The 21,064-nt window shown below is 42.2% G+C and overlaps 1 protein-coding gene across 7 annotated transcripts in view; it reads right to left on the bottom strand.

Annotated features, from left to right (window-relative positions):
• Positions 1-21,064, bottom strand: part of TOX (thymocyte selection associated high mobility group box) — a 284,989-nt gene that overhangs the window by 132,548 nt on the left and 131,377 nt on the right. For 5 of the 7 annotated variants that reach the window (XM_084849469.1, XM_084849470.1, XM_084849476.1 and 2 more), the window contains one exon: positions 7,140-7,205. In XM_084849469.1, the coding sequence (XP_084705595.1) occupies positions 7,140-7,205 (66 nt within the window). Of the gene's footprint in view, positions 1-7,139; positions 7,206-11,003; positions 11,159-21,064 lie in introns of those variants that run through there. The other 2 variants (XM_084849471.1, XM_084849473.1) reach the window with 1 other exon arrangement.

Raw genomic sequence — 21,064 nt, 5'->3', positions numbered from 1 at the left:
GCCTGGGATGCATAGCATTATACTAGATATTTGTCACTAAGAATACAATATTTACATATATAAAATATATACAAACCTAACAGCATCAAACAGTCTTTTGGGACAAGCTAAAAGAATATCATTAATTTTTATGGTATAGTTATACTTTTGGCTCATTTCCAAGAATGGCTTTCTGTGGAAATTATTTCAAGTCTAGAATTATGCTGTTTGCTTGCAGCAACATCACAGAAACAGTAGTGAGCCATATGTTGCTACTAAGCAACTTAGTACATAAGTCCCAAAGCATGTACCAATTTGAAAATTGAACAGAAACGATAATTGTCAAGTGATGCTGTGAGGCAAGTTGTCTTGGATTACCAAGCTATGCAGATGTTTGATGTTCTACTTTTCATGATTGACAGATGAGTTTTTATTTATGTTAGCCTAAAGGTGATAAATTGATTTTAAAAGCCTTAAAATAAGACACAGGGATGCCTCCCTGAATACAAACACATTCTAACATAAGGAATTTGAAGTTCAGCTTTCTTAGCATATTCATCTTATTTCTCATGGTGAAATTTAAATTCACAAGAAGGAGCATGTAATTTTTTCAACTTTCTTTATACTGCCCAATAGCCAAAGCTCTCCCGACAGTTCACAAAAATTAAAACCACAAAGCACAGCATAAAACAATATAAAGTATGAAAGCTTAAAACCACAATACAGCAGTACAACCAGAATAAAACCTAATGCAGAGATTTAAAATACATATTTAAAACACCAGAGCTAAAAGATTAAGAAGCTAAAATGCTAAAGTACTGGGAGAATAAAAAGGTCTTCACCTGGTGCCGGAAGGACTACAACGTAGGTGCCAGGCGAACCTCTCTAGGGTCATAGTGGATTGTACATAACAGTAGAACCAGAGTACTAAAATATAATTATTTTGAATAATGCATTTAACATTTAATAGTATATCTATAAAATATATTGGTGTTCAACAATTAAAAGAGAATTTTAGTGTCCTTTTGGGAGTCCTCAAGCCAGTCCCGTGCTTATGAACAGAAGTTGTACATAAGCACAGGACTGTGCTTTGGTGTTTTAAATCTGTATTTTAAATCTCTGCATTGCTGCTAGGTTTTGTTCTTGTTGTATTGTTATATTGCGGTTTTAATGTTTTTATATTTTTATATTGTGTTATCTTATGCTTTTTGGTTTTAATTTTTGTGAATCGCCCAGAGCGCTTCAGCTATTGGGTGGTATAGAAATGATATAAATAAATAAACATAAATTGTGTAACATCGGTAACCTTTTTCATAGATCTTTAAAAAATCCCAAGGAAGTGATTTAAATATATGCACTATAAACAGCATATCATCAGAAGAAAAATGGCTCTTTTGGAAAAGGTGGAGGTGCATTCTTTGTTCAAAACTATGTAAGACAGACATAATGATTCTCTGAAAGGTAGCAGCTGCTTTGTAACAGCAATCATTCAGAGAGTTTGTACTTCTACAATTTCAAACAAATTCAATTAGTCCTTGTGCTTGAAAGCCCTTAAGGCAAGAACAAGATGATGCCTGGTTGCTTTAATCTAACAGTGCTGCTAAACTTGTCAAGACAGTTTTTGGATCTAAAGGTTAAAAAAGAATATTCCTTACCCCCAACTTTTAATCAAACAGTTCTATTCAAAGCTACATACTGAACTTGGGATATTTTTAGCCAAGTAAGTTCAATCATACAAGTTCATCCTTCCAAAAGTCACTCTTAGTACATTCAGCAGCAGACTGGGGAGTAATGTGTTGGGAACACTTTCTTTTCAAAGACAGCTATATATTGAAGAATATGACCCAGTCATGTTAAGGGTGGTTAAGTAATTAAAGAAACAACATGAAATTATAAATGAAAGTATGGACACATATGCATGTGACAGCTGTAAATGCTACTGACTGGATCCAGAGTTGCATGGAATAGAACTCTGCAAACTGGATGATCATGTGGGTGGGTGGGTGGGTGGGGAGGTGATTTTCACCAATTTCCCCACCATCATCACAGCCACTTTCCTCCCATAAATCTGCTCTGAAGGGTTGGGGTACCCTCCAGGAAAGTGTTTGAGGTGGCCCTGAGTATTATAGAAGAAAGGAGGAATCAGTGAAAGTTGCCACTCTACCCACTTACTCCAGCAAAGAGGCTGTGCTTGATCCTGGTTCGCTCCATCATCAGAAGGAGCCCTTTCATTTGTGGAGAGGCAACTGAGGATCCAATCCTATTATTCCTTTTTTTTTTCTTCCAAAAGCCACTCTTAAAATAATTCAGCAGCAGGCTAGGAAGTAATGGGCTCAGTCATGTGCTTTTTAAAGATAGCTTTTTAAAATATTGAACTGTGACCCAGTCATGTTAAGGGTAAACAATTAAAGAAACAGAATGCATGGATATATATGGCAGCTGTAAAATACTATGACTCCATGATTACATCTTAGAATAATGTCATTTTCCAAGGGAACTCATTCCTGCATACTACAGTTGTCAGGAGATAATTAAAAATAGATTGGATAATTACATAAATAATATAACAACATGGGGAGAGTAATCCTATGGCCTTTAGACAGTGTCGGTGGCGGGGGGGGGGGGGCGGCATAGGATAGTTCGGATTCCTGGATCTGAGGTTGGAGATAGCACTCTGACCTCGGATCCAGGAGTCGGAGCTCCCCGCCACCTCCCCCTTGCAGCAGGCGCAGAGGGAACCCCCCCTTAGAGAGGAGGGAAAGGGGGTGGTACTGTAAGCAGGGAGGGGACTGGGGAACTGGGGATACAAGCTATCCCCAGCCCTCCCTAGCATCCTTCCCAACCCCTCTGCAGAGCCATAGCTAGACAGACAAAACCACCCGTCTAGCAAAAGTGCAGAGTGGGAGAAGTATGGAGACTCCCCCTCTGCATAGGATGCCCATCAGCCTCGGAGTTTGGAGGCTGATGGGCATCAGGATATGACTGTGCCCTAAAACAACTACATGATCTCAACCAAAATTTACCAGAAAGCTTAGAAGCAGCATCAGCAGTCATGCTGTTATTGCTTTAATTTCTTCATGAAAGCATTGCTAAATTTTATTGAGCACTTGCTATATACAGCTATCTATGGGTCAGGTCTCATGTACACAAGACCTTACTCTCACTTTCCTCTTTGTGTAGTATTATTAGTCTATCTGATCTAAACTACCACAAAAGTTACACATGCCTCACCTACTTATTTATTAATTCCATTTCTACACCACCTTTCTGGGAACCAACAAGGCTGGTTTACAACAATTAAAAAAACAAAAATGATAATAAATATAATAAAATATTAAAAACCATCTTTAAAACATAGCATTTTTAAAAGCCAGATTAAAAAGATGCATCTTGACCCCCTTCCTGAATGCAGAGGAAGTAGGGACCAGTTACCTACTGTAACTGTATATGCTGTATGTGTGCAAAGCTTACGGCAATCCTATATTCCTAAGTGAAATGTTGGAGAAATAGTGCTGCCACTGACAACTACCAAATTTTATGTTATGGTCTGTCTTCAACATCTCTGTACACTTCCAGAAGTATCTATACTTTAACATAGACATGTAAAAGTCTCCACTTTAGCAATAACATATTGAAAGACCTGGAAAAGGTTCAATAAATGGATCAAGATGCATCCAAGTAGGTGGAGCATTTACCCCAGGCCTAATGCAGACCCCAGGGCAGCAGAGCAAACTGGGCATAGCCAGGTTATCAAGAGAGCTGGGAGAGACTATTAATTCCAGCTGCCCAGGCTCTACCAACACTGCCAAAGTTCAGCAAAGGAAAATCTGGAAGTGGGTTCTGTCTGTGTTGCACCATCCAAGTCTGGGTGAGGAAAGCCCTGTCCCACTGGGACACTTGGAATATCTCCCCCAGAGGACTTTTAAGGTGGGTAGGGTATTTCTCCCAGAGATGATGCAGGTCGTGAGTGGGACTCAAGAGGACCCCTCTTCTGGTTCTTCCCCCAACTGGATAGTATCAGGTTGCCTTTCCATCTTGCCCTCAGATCTATTGGTACTGATGCTGAATGCCAGGTCAGTCCAAAATAAAATACCTCTCACCTATTATTTGATTATGGATGAGGGGACCAATATGGTTGCATTGCTGAAATCTAGTTTGGGGGAGCTGGGAAGAATTAGTCTTTCCCAGTTGTGCACTCCTGGATACATGCTGCAGCACCAATAGACTTGAGGGTTGGGGGCGGATTACTGTGATCTACAGGAATTCCATGTCGCTTTCCAGGCTGTCTCAGTGCCAATCTAGAGTATTTAATCTAGATGGGGCCGCGGTGGCTTAGTGGTTAAGACGCTGAACTGCAGACCGGAAGGTCAGCAGGACAGCAGTTCGAGATCCGAGTGCTGCGTGACGCAGTGAGCTCCCGTCTTCACTCCCAGCTTCTGCCAACCTAGCAGTCTGAAAGCAAGAAATTGCAAGTAGATAAATAGGTACCGCTTCGGCGGGAAAGGTAACAGTGTTCCATGCGCCTCGGTGTTCAGTCATGCCGGCCACATGACCACGGAAGTGCCTTCAGACAGCGCTGGCTCTTCGGCTTAGAAATGGAGATAAGCACCTGCCCCGGGGTCGGACACGACTGGTTGGGGACACCTTTACCTTTTTTTTAGGAATTCTTCTGGCATACTATCCACCCTGCTACCCATCAGTCTCCTTGTTTGAGCAGATGGTGACTAGGTGTTGAGGCCTGAGTTATCTCAGGACTTCACAGTTACCATGACAACCATGGGACTGTCTTAATCTCCTTGGTCCAACACACTCTGGATTTGGTTTTCTCAACCAGGCAGGAGGATGGTGATCTTCAAGTGGTGGATTTAACATGGGTGGGTGGCAATCTGACCCTGGGAGAGATATGGTGGAACCCTCAAGTAGCAGATTATGACAAATTTGTGGGACAGTTTGAAGATAAAATTGCTTGCATCTGTCATGACTTGGATTCCACATTTAATGCAGTTCCTTGAATTGACATATCCAGAGCACCATCTGGCCTTGGATGAGTTCCAGTTGCTGAGAAGATGAGGACAAGGTGTTTGAGCAAACCTGGCCTACCACCTGCATGCCCAATCCTTATCTCTCATGGCTTATTACACTGAATAGGGAGAAGTTATACATTCCTTTTTTAGTGAGGGGGCAGTACCAGCCTCTTTGAATCACGTGATGATCAGGCGACTCCTGAAGAAACTTAACCTGGACTCAGAAGATCTAAAAAATAGGCAAATTGCCAACATCTCCTTTCTGAGCAAGGTGCTTGAGCAGGTGATTGCCGTTCAACTCCAGGCACCCTGTCATTAAATTAATTTTTAGATCCATTTCGGTTGAGCTTTTGGCCTGATTTTGAAACAGAATCTTCTTTGGTTTCCTTGTTGGATGACCTGTGCTGAGAGATAAGAAACAGGGAGTATGACCTTGCTGATTCTCTTGGACCTCTCAGCAGCTTTCAGTACCATCAACCATGGTAGCTTTCTGGATAGGCAGTTTCAATTGGGACTTGGAGGTACTGTGTTTGTGGTGGTTCCATTCCTACTTGGATTATTGATTCCAGAAGGTGGTGTTGGGGAATTATTACTGTGGCATTTATGCTCTAGGGGACTATTTTATCCCCCATACTGTTTAACATTTACATGACATGGCCGGGGAAGGCCATCTAGAAATGTAGACTGAGGTGTCACCAATATATGGGTGACACCCAGCTCTACCTCTCCTTTTCATTTAATCTAGGTGAAGCCGTGCATGTTCTGAACTAATGCCTGGATGAGGGGCAATAAACTGACAATGGAGACAAGATGGCAGTTCTGTTAGTGGCTGGACCCTCTGCCTTGCTGGGTAGTTTCAATCTGTTCTAGAGGAAGTTGCATTCCCTCTAAAGGATTGGATTCACAGTTTGGGAGTGCTCCTGGATCCAGCAATGACACTGGAGTGGCCTCTAGACCTAAAAGCACTTTAGGCCGATATACCAGTTGTGATCCTGTCTGAACAGACACAGCCTTGCTACAGTTGTCCATGATCTGGTAACCTCTTTTTACTCTGGTTGGGTTACTGCAATGAGTTGTATGTGGGCCTGCCTCTTAAAATAGTCCAGAAACTTCAGCTAGTCCAAAATAGGGCAGTGAGACTATTAATTAGGAATGGATTATTATATTACACCACTGCTTTGTGATCTGCACTGCCTTCCAGTTCATTTCCAGGCCTTATACAAAGTGCTGGTATTAAACTTTAAAGTCCTAAATGGCTTGGGGCCACGTAACCTGAACAAGCATCTCTCTTGAATATACTTCGCCGAAATCTAAGTTCATCTTCTGAGGCCCTTCTCCAAATGCTCCCTCTGAATGAGGTGGGGCAGGGGACATTGTACCCCACCTTTCTACCAAAAAATGGCACTCAAGGGGGCTTACAGAACCAATTAAAACTGACCAAACAATACAGTAAAATGCAGTAAGAACAACAATTACAGAAAAATATTATTAAAAATAGCACCCAACCCACCAGCCTCACAGGTTAAAAGCTTTCTTAAATAAAGTGGACGTTGCCTGCTGGTGGAAGGACATCAACGAGGGAGCAACCCTAACCTCCCTTGGGAAGGAGTTCCATAGCCTGGGAGCAGCCACCGAACTGCATGGTGAGTGTTCCAGATGGGGATTAAACAATAATTATATAATAAAACCAGTTTTTAGGATAACCTCCCCACCACCACCAAAAAATTAAATCTGAATAAGCCAGCCCTTCAGCCCAAACAGGCCGGAACATAAGTAAAGCAATTTGTGGCACCTGTGGCTTATAATGATTAACTTGTCTGTAGTCAGATAAACAAATAGCATGCACCTGTAAAGACTATTTCCTAAAGGTAAAACAACTGCTTGGGAATGATCATGCTGGCAAAACAGCTGCTTGCATTCTGGAGAGCAAACGAGGTAGTATCTTCAACAACTGCCAACTCTGGTGTTTTATCAGTGCTATCTCATTAGCTGGAAACAAGACTTAAATGCTTTGTTTATAAATTATGATTATTTCTGATTGCAGCAGTTACTGATAGTGCCACTCATTTGCAATGCAATTCTTTGAATTTGTTTAATTACAATTTGAAACAAGGCAGAGAAGATTAATTAACCCACCTGGCTGGCTGGCACATACTCCTGGCTCGGCTCTGTCATACTCATATACATGTTTTCACCGTCAAACTGAAAATGAAAAAAAAAATTTTTTTTTACAAAAAATCTGCAGCTTTTAATGCTTCTAGCATCAAGTGACAAACAGTAGCCATAAAAAAATTATAGCTTGGTTTGAAAGATGTGTAATTGAACATGCGCATCTCATCTTTGATGTTCCTGTTGTCATTCTTATTGACCCTGGATGTCAGTGATTAGGAGTAATTAGTGCTCTAGTAATTACAGCAAGCAATGAATGGTTTCTTTTCAACTGCAATCTGTTTTAAAACAAAATGGCTCATTTTGTGCACCATGTATACATATTGCTGTTAGTGGTAATGAAGTAGTAAGTGAATTGAACATTTTTGACAAGAAAAAGAAAATGGAAATGTACTAAAATGCTTCTTAATAGATTCTAAGTTTTAGTCCCAATAAAGAACAATTTCAAAACAAATTAGATCTTACCTTAATGAAATACCCATTTAGAAAATAAGAAAATGTACTAGATCTGAGAAGCAAAATATGTTAGTAGATAAACAAAGATGCATAAGTCAATATTTTGCTTGATGGGGTGAAAATAACTTATTCTATACTATACTATAACTGGAATTACCATTCCAGCAAAATGTTAGAATTTATAACTTTTATACTCTTAAATACAGATTTGTGACAAAAATTAAATGACATGAAATCAGAAATTAAATCTGAATCAGAAATTAAAACTACAGAGTATGGTTTAAGAGATTGATACCAGATAGGCAGAAAAACACAAACAATGCAATGAGGCAGAGGCAAGGGTATGTAGAATTCTCTGTACTTACTCCTCAATCAAACCTGAAGCATGGTAAGATCTACAAAACATGGGATGATTAATGTTGTTGTTTTGTTGTAGTTGATATTCAGCCAGGATCTTGCCAGAATTGCATGGCAAGTCATTACAATGTTATAATTTGTATGGTATCCTTAGAAACTCCCTTGCTACAGTCAGTACCTTTCCTGATATTGCATCCTGGCTTCACCTGGGATCTCTTCTAAGCAAAATTAGTAATTGCAGGTGTTAGACGAAACTACAGGATGGGCCAAGCTCCATCCCCATAATGTAGGAAGACTGTGGTCCACCCTGCTAATTAGTGGCCAGGGCAATCAGGACTCCTGAAGATATTCATCTGGCTTTCAGAAAGCAGTTGCTTAATCTTTAAAATGGGAGAGAAGGCTGGGATGGGCCCTCGATTCTCTCCGGGATTGATTGATTGACTTACTTACTTACAATATTGATATACCGCTCTGCATCAAAGATTTTGGAGCAGTGAACAGCAAGATAAAAGAATAAACCCCCATCATTAAAACAATTAAAACATTTTAAAAGAACAGATTCTGAACTTAATAAACTGCAGCTGGTCATTCGGGGAAGGCCTCTTGAAATAGCCATGTCTTCAGGAGGCACCAAAAGCAACACAAACTTGGTGCCTGCCTGACCTTCAAAGTAGGGGTGTACGAAAGGGACTTACCTTGTCCCGCAGCTTTTTTTGCGGTGGGGGGGGAGGCGCTTCGCTTCTCCCCCCGAAGTTCAGGCGAGGGAGGGGAGGCATCCCACCTCGCCCGGCTGAAATTCAGGCCGGGTGGGGAGGCGCCCCGCCTCGCCCGGCCGAAATTCAGGCCGGGGAGAAGCGCCCCGTCTCCCCGGCCGCAAAACAAAAAGTGAAAAAAACAACAACAACAACCCCGTGATAGGCTACGTAACTATTAACGTAGCCTATCACGGCTAGATTTCCAAAGTCAGCCGTGATAGGCTACGTTTATCGTCACGTAGCCTATCACGGGTGACTTTGGGAAAAAAAAAAGCGCATACGCAAATGGTGGCGGCCCATGGGCGCCGCCATTTGCGTTCCTTATTTGGGCCCGGGTAGTCTACGTAAAGATTTACGTAGACTACGGCAAAAATAAGGGCAACGCAAATAGCGTTGCCCTTATTTTCGCCATAGTCTACGTAAATCTTTACGTAGACTACCCGGGCCCAAATAAGGAACGCAAATGGCGGCGCCCATGGGACGCCACCATTTGCGTATGCGCTTTTTTTCCCCCCAAAGTCACCCGTGATAGGCTACGTGACGATAAACGTAGCCTATCACGGCTGACTTTGGAAATCTAGCCGTGATAGGCTACGTTAATAGTTACGTAGCCTATCACGGGGTTTTGTTTTGTTTTTTTACTTTATTTTGTAATGGCGGCGGCAGCAGCTGGTTGGAAGACCGGCCGCTGCCCCCGCCCCCGCCGAACCGCCGCTGGGACCCGCCGCCGAGAGGGACATTAGCAGGAGGTAAGTCCCATCCCGGGGGGGGCAGGGTGGTGGCGGAGAATTTCATCACCAATTTCGGGGGGCCGAATGCGTTGGCATTCGGCCTCACCGAGATTCGTGGAGAAATTCTCAGAAATTCTCCGCCATCCCTACTTCAAAGGCAGGGAATTCCACAGGAAAGGGGCCACTATGCTGAAGGCTCTCTTCCTGGTGGACTCCAAATAGACCATAGGTCCATGTGGATCCACCAGGAGCAAGCCCTCCGATGACCTCAGTGACCAGGCAGGTTGGTAAAGAAGAAAGTGCTCTGTCAGGTATCCTACTGGTCCCAAGTTGTTTAGGGCTTTGTACACTAGTACTAAAACCTTAAACCTGGCCCGGTAGTGAATAGGCAGCCAGTGCAGTTCCTTCAGCAAAGGAGTTACATGCTGAAAAGGGGCAGCTCCCGACAACAGCTGAGCTGCTGCATTCTGCACTAGCTCCAGCTTCCGGACCAGCCTCAAGGGCAGCCTCACATAAAGCGCATTGCAATGATCCAGTCCTGAGGTTACTAATGCCTGTACCACTGTGGCCAAGCTATCCCTGTCCAGGAGAGGCCAAAGCTGGTAAAAGGCACTCCAAGCCGCAACGGCTAGTTGGGCTTCCAGCGACAGTGATGGATCTAGGAGTACCCCCAAACCATGGACCTTATCTTTCAGAGGAAGTGCAGTCCCATCCAGAACAGGCAATGAGCCTATCTCCCAGACTCGGGAAACATTCACTCACAGGGCTTCTGTCTTGCCAGGATTCAGTTTCAGTTTATTGGCCCTCATTCAGCCCATTACTGAGTTCAGGCACTGGTCCAGGACTTGTACAGCCTCTCCTGATTCAGATGTCACAGGGAGATAGAGCTGTGTGTCATCAGCATCCTGAGATGGAGGCTAAAGCCATGAGCCTTTGGGTCAAACTCAGAGATCTGGCAACCACACTGAAGTATGCTAGGTCCAGTCTATTTCTTGACTTTTCAGTAGCATTCTCTCCAGGCTTTAGTTGCCAGCCCTATCTGCTAGGCAGGTGGGACTACAGCAGTAGAGTTTCAGTGTCTGGAAAGCAACTTGAGAAAGCCCTGATCCTGCTTGGCCTTATGACCAAGGGTTTTTTGGAACTTATTTTTTCCTAAAATACGTGTTTCATCTGAAATATTTTGGAATCTGTTGTGAGACAAGACAGAATTCAGATCTAAGCAAACAGCTGATCTAAATTTTTCATCACAAAAATTAGACTCCTTTCTGACATTTATTGTGTAATCAATCCATTGTGCCCAGCATACTCTCCTAATCCTTCCTGTAGTATCAGTTTGTATATAACCTGGGGGGGGGGTCAAGTTCTCAAAATAGGTCAGCAGGAATTATCTTTCTCCCTGCTTTCACAAGCATTATCAGAGAATTATTTTATTTACAACTTTTATATACTGCTCGACATCTAAACATATTCCACATCTAAACAGAATTAATACATTAATAGCTGGAACCATGTGCTGAGCCACTTCACCATACCTTATGGTATGCCTCCATGTGGGCTCTCTTCACACTTGGCATTTTATCCCACTACAAACCGGTCCTTTTGATTTCAGATCCTTTCCGGGATTTAGACTGGCCCTATATACAGGCATCTCTCATAGCGCTTCCCTCTGTGCTCTAACTTCTCACAGCTGCACGGAAAAATCAGAACAGAAGACTGATCATTGGTTCCTGTACCATGACTGATGGCTCCGCCCATCCCTCCACTCCTCCCAGCAGGAGAGAAGTCAGAAGCCCTTCTAGTGACTTTAAAGGTGAAGGGAACCCTCCTTCCTGATACGTTTCCTTGGATCCCCATGGTGCCTCCACAGGAGGCTTCCTATATATTGGTTTTCTTCCCCTCCCCCCTGCGCTGTTGTTGCTCTTCCCCTTTATTCTGGCTTCCCAACAACCCTGTAAGGTGGGCTAGGAGAAGAGATAGTGGTTGCCTCCCCCCCCCCATGCTGCTGTTGTTCTGTAAGTCTGCAACCCTCAGCACACTTACTTGGGAGTAAGCCCCACTGAACTTAATGGGGTGCTCTTAATCAACAGAGAATGCTGATTCTGAGCTCAGTGGGGTGGGGGATCAGATCTGTCTCCCTTCAATGCAGGGAGGCATTTTACCCTCTTCTCCCCCCAGTTGAGAAATGTGCTCAAGCAATTACATGGCAGACACATGGTTTGAATCGAGGAAAGTCCTTCCTCAGCAAGACTTGAGCGGAGGCAGGATTCTCCCTCCAACCAGTGCACCCTCTCCTCCTTGCAAGGAAGGGAGAGAGTGCAATTGGCGGGCGATTTTTGCCGTCACACCTGTCAAATCTGTTCAGTCTTCTTCCGTGCAACCCCGTTCAGGTTCTCCCAAGTGCGACATGCCCCGCAGCCCATCCTCAATGCCTTTGTCATCCTGACCATGCCCCCAACAACTGAAAACAAGTTGTTTTCAGCCAGCAGACACAGCGCTTTCTTCCACTATTGGAGATTTTCACAGGGAGGTCATGGCTCTCCTGTTCCGTGGGCTGCCAAAAAATACCACATTTTTTGTGTTTGGGGAAAACATGGGATAGGCTGGGGAAAATGGCGAGAGACACCCTGGAGGTTAACAGCGTCATCTGAAGAGCCCGCAAACTTCCGTGACAGAGCCATCTCAATAGCAGGATAAAAGCTCCATGTGAAGAGAGCCGTGGCTGCATTTGAACAAACTGAAATGGTGCTCTCCACGTGTATGAACCGTATCTAAACAATATTTTAATCAGGCCAATTTGCTCCAAAATACTGAAAGTCAGTTGAGCAATTGTTCATTTAAGATTACATGATCTCTCACACCTATTATTTAAATAGTATCAAGCACACACATAAACTGTATGAAGAAATATGTTGCCACTCAGCATTGCTTAATTCATATTCAGTGCTGCACTTTTAATCTGCTTCTAAAGGCTCAGGTGATTCTAACTATGTTCTCATGGAACTTTTAGAAGCAGGTTAAGAATGGAACACTGTGAATTATGTTACACTGGGCAGATTTATTTCTTCATGCTTGTCCTGCTCAGGGTGGTGCAAGAACAGAGCAAGGAATTAGTCTGGGTCCATACCAAAGGCTAGGTCAGTAGGCAGCCCAAACACAGGGAGTTCCACAGAAGAGCGAGATTAATAGGAAAATACAAGGCAGGAATTGATGTACCGAGATGTTGTTCCAATATTCTGTGACTAGTAGTGAAGGCTTTTAGGCCTGAGCCTTCAGGGCTAGAGCACAGCTGCAGGCCATCAGTGTCACCTAGGAATGGTCTACTCATGAGCAAAACCTTGCCCATGAGTACACCTTTACTCATGAGAAGTGTTTATTCCCCAGGTAGATACCTTTGTGTCTTGCAGCCTGAACCTTTACGCACCTAAGCTTCCTAGGGATAGGTGGCCACTCTGCAGTGCTGGCTCCAGGGTTTTGAAGGCCCTTGGACAAGACAAGTGAATCTACCTTTTCACTGTCATTGTCACCAGCTGCTCTTGATTCCTCATTAACTTTCTCCTGTTGTTTGTTTGACAGGTAGAGAGCCAGTAAGTAAGTAGGCAGTGGCATCTACTGCTCGTCCTCACCACTGTCTGGGTCAGAGCAAGAGCTAGGTGAACAAACAGGTTGTAATGGTGAAGAGGAGAAACAAGTCCAGCGGGCTCTTGTCAGTGGGCCTCTGCCGGGATGTGGGCCCTTGGCAGGTACCCAATTATGCCTACCCCTGACACCAGCCCTACAGTTCAGTGTTTGCCTCCAAATGCTGTAGGGGACTAGCTATGTCTTGTGGGAAAAGGGCAATGGCTGCCTGCTCCAAGGATCCGGGATCACCCTAATCTGCCTCAAGGGAAACAGGCAGGTTCTCTGCGAGTTTAGGTCAGGGGCCTCCAGGTCATCCTCCAAAAAAGAGTCCTTCACAACATGACAATGAGCTCAAGGCCCTTCCAGTTACAAAAACTTAGTTTGTACCAAGCCACTTTCCCACATTATCATTTTATTTTAGTAATACTAACAGTGTAATCCTATATCTGTTTATTTAGAAGTAAGCCCCACTGAGTTCAATGGAACTTACTCCTGGGTGAATGTGGATAGGATTGCAGCCTTAATTACAAAGTTAACTTAAGTGTCTCTGGTTTACTGTAGGCAATGTTTTAGATGCCCTTTTTTAGGCTGCAATCCTAAACCCACATACCTGGGAGTAAACCCCACTGAACCCAATGGAACTTACTTCTGAGTAGACATGCAGAGGATTCCACTGCTAGTGTCCTTGGCAATAATCTAAATGACAAGAGTGTAAATGAGATTATTTCCCAGGCTTTCTAGCCTTTCTTGTTCTCTTCCCCCAACTTTCACTGTTCTTGAACCAGGGCCAGCTCCAGGTTTGAGGGAGCCCTGAGCAAAGCGCCCTCTGGTGGGCTCCTCCAGTAGTAAGCCCTGTCAGACTTACCTGGTGGTTGCGGTTCTCCATGCAGCACTGTGCTTCTGAGACTAGCTACCATTTTAAGTTCACACAATGCTCCTAATACGTTGTTGCTTCGGGGTACTGGGAGAAAACTAAAATGACAGCTAGACTCAACCAGCCAGTGCTGATTACAGCACCAGAAATAGTTTAATGGAGGTGAAGTGGGGTGGGGTGGGGGGAGAGAGTCAGGTTAGGTGTTAGTGGTGGGCCCTGCTGGGGCCACAGCAGCTGCCCAACGATGCTGTCTTGAACAGCATGTGCATTAAATGAGGACAAAAGCCCTTTCATCTATTGACTCTGCAGGTAACCTTGGGTTGTATCCAGTGTTAGTCTAACTTAAGTCCAATTCATTTTGCTGGGTTTACTCTAAGCAGAAGTAACACTGGATACAACCATACTGACTACTACAAAATGCAATTCTAGACAACTCTAGAGAAAGTCCATTGACCCTGGACCAATAATGCATTTGTGTCTCCAGGTATCATGTGTTTGGAAAGTGCCATAAAAATATTTCCAAATACCAATGCTGAAATGAATTTGTCTTTAACATTCCTAAGCCACTAAATTTGCTATCCACTACCCACTTACCTAGGAATAGCCCCACTGAGCTCAGACTCATATCTGTATAGGATTATGTTGCTAATCTACTAGAACTGAACCATCAGCCTGTCTGATGCCAATCCAAGAATTCTAACACTGAAGTCCTCTGGCTTAACTGGTTTGTATTTTACATTGGCTTACCATGTTTTATATAGCTGTATGACACAATAAGCTTATATATCTGGGTTTCCAAGTGCCACGCTAACGCTTCTTGATAGTTTTGAAAACTGTTATGTGAAAATTAATTGAGTATTTATACATGATAAATTACTTCTGACAAAGTTTCCTTTCACACTAAATTGGTACTGCATGAGCAGTTGTGTGAAACCAACAAGATAAAAGCCACAGAATTCTATGACATGATTTCTAATGTGTCTAGAAGAAAATGAAGGATTCTATACACTTTGTAAATGAGTAAGAATATATATAGCTAACACTGTACCCTAAATCAAAATTTCACCTGGAATTTTAATGGCAGAAAGTAGCAAATCTGTTCTCATCGAAAGACAACATATTTAGAAGAGAACAGGGGTGGCTTCACCTGCAATTTAGGCTGCAATCCTAAATTGCAATAAGACCCAGTGAAACCTAATTCTGAGTAAATATGTATTAACAGTGCAGAGAGCGGAGGACAGGAAGGCCTGGCGTGCTATGGTCCATGGGGTCATGAAGAGTCGGACACGACTTAATGACTGAACAACAACAACCTAGATATGTCTACTCACAAGTAGACACATTGAAGTCAAGTGAGGGAGGGTGGCTTAAATCAGGCTGTTAAACCAAATTACTTGGATTATAGACAATTTTGTATGATGAAATAACTTATCTACATTGTGCATTACAGCCATAGTTTCCACTTGTACAGGCATATAATTTATATGTATAAATTCTGTGGAAGAGTGGTATCACCTTTGAAAACAACTAGTGAGAAAATCATTACTAATGTCAAGAATCCCCATCTGATTTCAAAAGCAGTAATTCTGAATAAAATCCAAACAAGTATGATGTTAATATTTATAGACCAATTTAATGAACCCAGTCAGCTTTACAATTACAGAACGCTACATCTCAGAGACATGATAAAAACAAATGTCAAGTTAGAATTTAAGGTATATGAAAGGTTGGTATATAATAAAGCTTCATGTAATGTAATATAGTACAGTAGAATTTGAAGAAGAAGAAGAAGAGGAGGAGGTGGAGAATAACATGTAAGAACTAATATAAGTGGGAAACTATTCCACCTATTACATGGAAAGCAGTAGAAAATCAAGTGTTAAACCAAGGCTGAGATAAGGATAAGATAAAGAAAAAAACTTATTGGCCAAGATACATAAAAACCTTTATGTAGGGCTGTAAGAGTTACTTATATTTTATATTTTATGAGGAGGTGGGCTGATACATATGTCATGATGAAGGAAACTCTTTGTACACCACTTTGGTGGGTTTCAGAAACACAGCTTAGAAATACCTTAAAAGAATGAAGAAATAATTGTAGACACAAAATTCAAATCTGTCTACCCCTACCTTATTTTAAGGGGAAAGAATAGTGGAATCATGCATATATGTGTACAGCTATACATATGCACAATTATATTGTATATGCTATCCTGTTCATGTACAGAATTTCCAAAAAGTAAAAGGCATAAACTGGCCCTAAGAATCAAGCAGGCAGGCCATTAAGGTCTTGATTCTGATTAATGAAATTATGACCCCTACTCAACTACTGTCCCTGTCTTCACTGGGGTTTTCAATGCACAGGGTTTTGGAACTGCACTTAGACATACGTTTTCAGTTGGTGAAAATTATATTACAAGGATAGAGCCAAGAAGAATTTGATTGCTATGGCAATTTAAATGTTTCTACTTTGTATGAGTTTGGCTTCTGTGAACTCAAGTTTTCAGGATATGTACCAGTGTTTAAAAAGAAATAAGGTTCCTGTTCTTTCCCTTTCCCCAATACATTTTATTTTACTTCCCCGATAAACAGGTCTAAATACTCGACTTCAGCTTCTGAACATATTACCAAACTCCAACATGAAACTGTTTGATCTAATGCTTGAGAATTTCACTGCCAGCAAACAGATCTGAAAAACTGTTGTGAAAACTAACAGCTTTGCCATTTGTATTACACGCTTGTTACTACATCACTAAACCAAGGATTTAAGAGGTGAACTGGTAATTAAAGCAGAAGTCTTTACATACTGGGTTATAACCCTGAACTGTTTAAGATACCCTTGGACTTTTGGCTGACAAACACAGAGGGACTAGTAATACCCCTCACAGAAATTAAGTAAAACATGCAAGAACCACTTACAGTAGTAGAATAGATCCTACAGTACTATATTGTACAAAATACTATTCATCTCTTTTCTTTGATTGCATTACCTAGATAAAAAAGAAGCCACCATTTGTTGGTTTGGCTCTCAAAGAATACAACGGGACCCACTATTGCTCTTGCATCAAAAGATGAAAGGGGAGCAGCTATCCCAAGTCTTTGTAATATGTCTAAGCAAGAATTGCCTTAACCAAGTATCTGGCCTTGAATTGTTGGCAACATTTTAATTCTAGGAAGATATGGTAGGGGATGTCATTGGCAGTATCCTGATAGGCACTAGCGCTAATGTACATCACACTGCGCTAACATAAGCTACCTCTAGTGTAATGCCAATAGTGTTTGCTGGCACGACAGGTTTTCTGGGGAAGCCTGTCATGCAAGCAAACACTATCGACATTTCACTAAAGGTAGCTTATGCAACATTAATTTATGTTAGCACTAGTGCCAAATAGGCTACTGCCCCAGGTCCATTAAACATCAAAACATTTGTTTTCCCGCATGACAGTTGTGGTGGAAATGGTTTCTAGGAAGATATGGCAGTGGCTGTAAACTACACTAAGTTGGACAGAGCAAGAAGAGAAATAAATAAGGGTGATAGCAGGATTATTGTCAGGCAAGCCACAATAATTAAGCAGCCAAGCATCGCTTTTATGAATCACCAATTGTGATGGTATTCACCTTTATAAAGAAGGGTGTTAAATTATAGCACAGCATTTTAACTCAAACTTTTATGGACAGGATTACGGATGAGGGGAGAAAGGGAGACAAGACAAGCTGAATTCTTCTTATGACAAAGGGACCAGTATTGATTTGAAAAACACAAGTAGTTGAAGGATCATGGGTAGGTTCCTAGGAGGACCATCTAAGCTAAGGATGACAGACACTCCCAGGACTGGACTGGCCCACCAGTTGGACTGCTGTCTATAGGAGTGACTATATGGAACCAATAGGGGCTCCCCCCAAAGAAGTAGGTGATTAATTTTTGTGAACCGCCCAGAGAGCTTTAGTTACTGGGCGGTATAGACATCAAATAAATAAATAAATAAATAAATAAATAAATAAATAAATAAATGCGATTTCAGTCTGAAAGATGTTGTAGTCAGGAAAATCTCAGTTCAGCAATCCACCACTCCCCCATCAGAGAGAGAGAGACAGAGAGAGAGATTGATTGATGTAAATCAGGACAACGGCAAAATGACAAGGAGACTCTGGATCCATTGTGGATGCAGTCAGTCTTAATGTAAAATATATAAGAAAGATATAAGGACTGACAACAGAGTATTAAAAAAATATATTTAAGCTAAACAGTTCAGCTTCTGCTCTCATCAGTAGCTATACACACACACACACACTGTTCTAAAAGGTAGTGTGCTTTACTATCTTATTTTAATAAAGCTGTAGATAGTGGTATAGTGGTAAATTTTGAAGTGCAAGAGCTCATTGTGGCAGTCCTCATAGCCATACCCCCAAGGAGGTTCTACACCCAAGAGTGATATATATCCTGCTTTTCTATTATTCATGTTCAAAGAAGCTAAGACTGGTTAAAAAAAACCCCTACATCACAAAACAGAGATATAAAAAATTCCAACATAAAATCTCATATTAGGTTTATGTGCCATGGTTGCAATCCTATGCATATACTAGCGAGTAAGTTCAGTGGTGCTCATTTCTGACTATGAAGGTTCAACCTGAAAACACATTAAGGTTTAACAAAAAAAGATCCTCAGCCAGCTGAAATGCAGCCTTTAGCTTTTAATTAAAAATGCAATATTTAAACTGCTATCCTGAAGTAGGAACCCCATCAAAGAAAATAAGTATTCAGCCTCTGCTTGATTATTTTCTCATTCTAGACTTCCTCTATGCTAATCTGTCACAATCAGTGAAATATGAAAGCCTTTTTATCACCTCATTGGAGTAAGGAGGGCCTGTCAATACACCAGGTACTCAGGCAGATAATGTCATTGCTCCTGTTCTGAAAAAGGTCCCCTCCATTCCCCCTCCAGTACACCACTGTCTGTAGCTAGCTATGTCTGGCTTTTTGTTCCTTACTCCTGCAGCAGCTGAGACAGAAGTGAACGTAGAGTGACAACGTTTTACGGCAAGCTAGTGTACCCACAGATATTTGGTTGTAGAGTATAAAGATATCTCCCTTTATATGGTCCCCCCATGACTAGTGGAAATTATTTTGCCAGCACTAAGGCCCCAGATCTTTCACTGGCAAAGCCAATTCCACCCCAAGTTCTGTTAAAGGTGGTACTACTGTTGGAGTGTCTCTCTTGAGTTATACTCACGCAGTGCAGGACTGGGGTTAGCAGGTAAGCAGCAGTGCAAGGGAAATCACTCCTCTTGTTCCTTATAAAGCATAACAAGCAAGGCTGTGTAATGATTCATACCACTTGAACTACTCAACACTTGAGTATTGCTAACTATAGCCCTTTTGGGATGACATAATGAATGCACACGAAGGAAAGAATGTGATCGTATGTGCTGTTTCGGCCCACGTACCTTCAGTAAGTGGTCTGAAAATAGCTTATGAGCCTACAATTGTACTTGTTCTCTTCAGCCCTTAAAATGAGCACAACTAGGTCTAAGCAGGGGCTGCTCCCACTCCCCTCAATACTTGTGTACTATCACCCAGGACTGAATGTCTGAAAAGCCCTGAAGTACCACCACATGATTAACATTGTTGTGATAAATGGGCCTAAGTGCACAGTCTTCCCCCCAAAAGTCACCTTTTCTTCACAACAAAAAACAACTACATTCCATTCTGCAAGGTTGCTAAAATGCTACATATATGTATGGCAAGTCAAGAAACTTGTTTCCTGGAATATTATTCACTTTTCCTTATTTTATTTGTGAAAGGATCATCATCTTCAAAAAGTTTCAAAATTTTTAAGTTGTTAAAATTAAAAGTTTTGTGAAAAGTAATGATAGTTATTGTGATTTTTTTCATAAACCAAAACCCATATGAATGCTCCTAAACTAAGTGTATCTTTACAATTCTCTCTGTATAATCTTGTATCCTCAAGTGATGGCCACAAAATGTAACATGTCTTAAAAAAATTGAGTTCTACAAAATATGGATCCTGTCATGGTGATGAGTAGGTGTAAACTTAATTATACCAATATACTAATTATACGTAATTGTTGTTGTTGTTGTTCAGTCGTTCAGTCGTGTCCGACTCTTCGTGACCCCATGGACCATAGCACGCCAGGCCTTCCTGTCCTGCGCTCTCTCCCGGAGCGTGCTCAAGTTCATATTCATTGCATCCGTGATGCTATCTAGCCATCTCATCCTCTGCCGTCCCCTTCTCCTTTTGCCTTCAGTCTTTCCCAGCGTCAGGGTCTTTTCCAGGGAGTTTTCTCTTCGCATTAGGTGGCCAAAATATTGGAGCTTCAGCTTCATTATCTGTCCTTCCAAAGAGCAGTCAGGGTTGATTTCCTTTAGGATGGACTGATTTGACCTCCTTGCAGTCCAGGGGACTCGTAAGAGTCTTCTCCAGCACCACAGTTCGAAAGCATCAATTCTTCGGCGCTCAGCCTTCCTTATAGTCCAGCTCTCACAGCCATACATTACTACCGAGAAAACCATAGCTTTCATTAGACGGACCTTTGTCGGCAAGGTGATGTCTCTGCTTCTTACTATGCTGTCTAGGTTGGCCATAGCTTTCCTCCCAAGGAGCAAGCGTCTTTTAATTTCATGGCTACAGTCACCGTCTGCGGTGATCTTGGAGCCCAAGAAAGTAAAATCTGTCACTGCTTCCATTTCTTCCCCTTCTATATGCCAGGAAGTGATAGGGGCAGATGCCATGATCTTAGTTTTTTTAATGTTGAGTTTCAAACCAGCTTTTGCACTCTCCTCTTTCACCCTCAACAAGAGGCTCTTGAGATCCTCTTCGCTTTCTGCCATTAGGGTGGTATCGTCTGCATATCGGAGGTTGTTGATAATTCTCCCGGCAATCTTAATTCCGATCTCTGATTCATCCAACCCGGCATTTCTCATTATGTACTCTGCATATAAGTTAAATAAGCAGGGTGACAATATGCAGCCTTGTCGTACTCCTTTCCCAATTTTGAACCAATCGGTTGTTCCATCTCTGGTTCTGACTGTTGCTTCTTGACCCTCGTACAGGTTTCTCAGGAGACAGGTAAGGTGGTCTG

The sequence above is a fragment of the Heloderma suspectum genome, chromosome 4 (assembly GCF_057233095.1).
Source record: "Heloderma suspectum isolate Gila_16-S chromosome 4, 16-S_ref, whole genome shotgun sequence".
In the NCBI taxonomy this organism is placed as follows: Eukaryota; Metazoa; Chordata; class Lepidosauria; order Squamata; family Helodermatidae; genus Heloderma; species Heloderma suspectum.
Note: the sequence above shows the minus strand (reverse complement) of the source record. Positions and strands in the feature narration are given on the sequence as shown.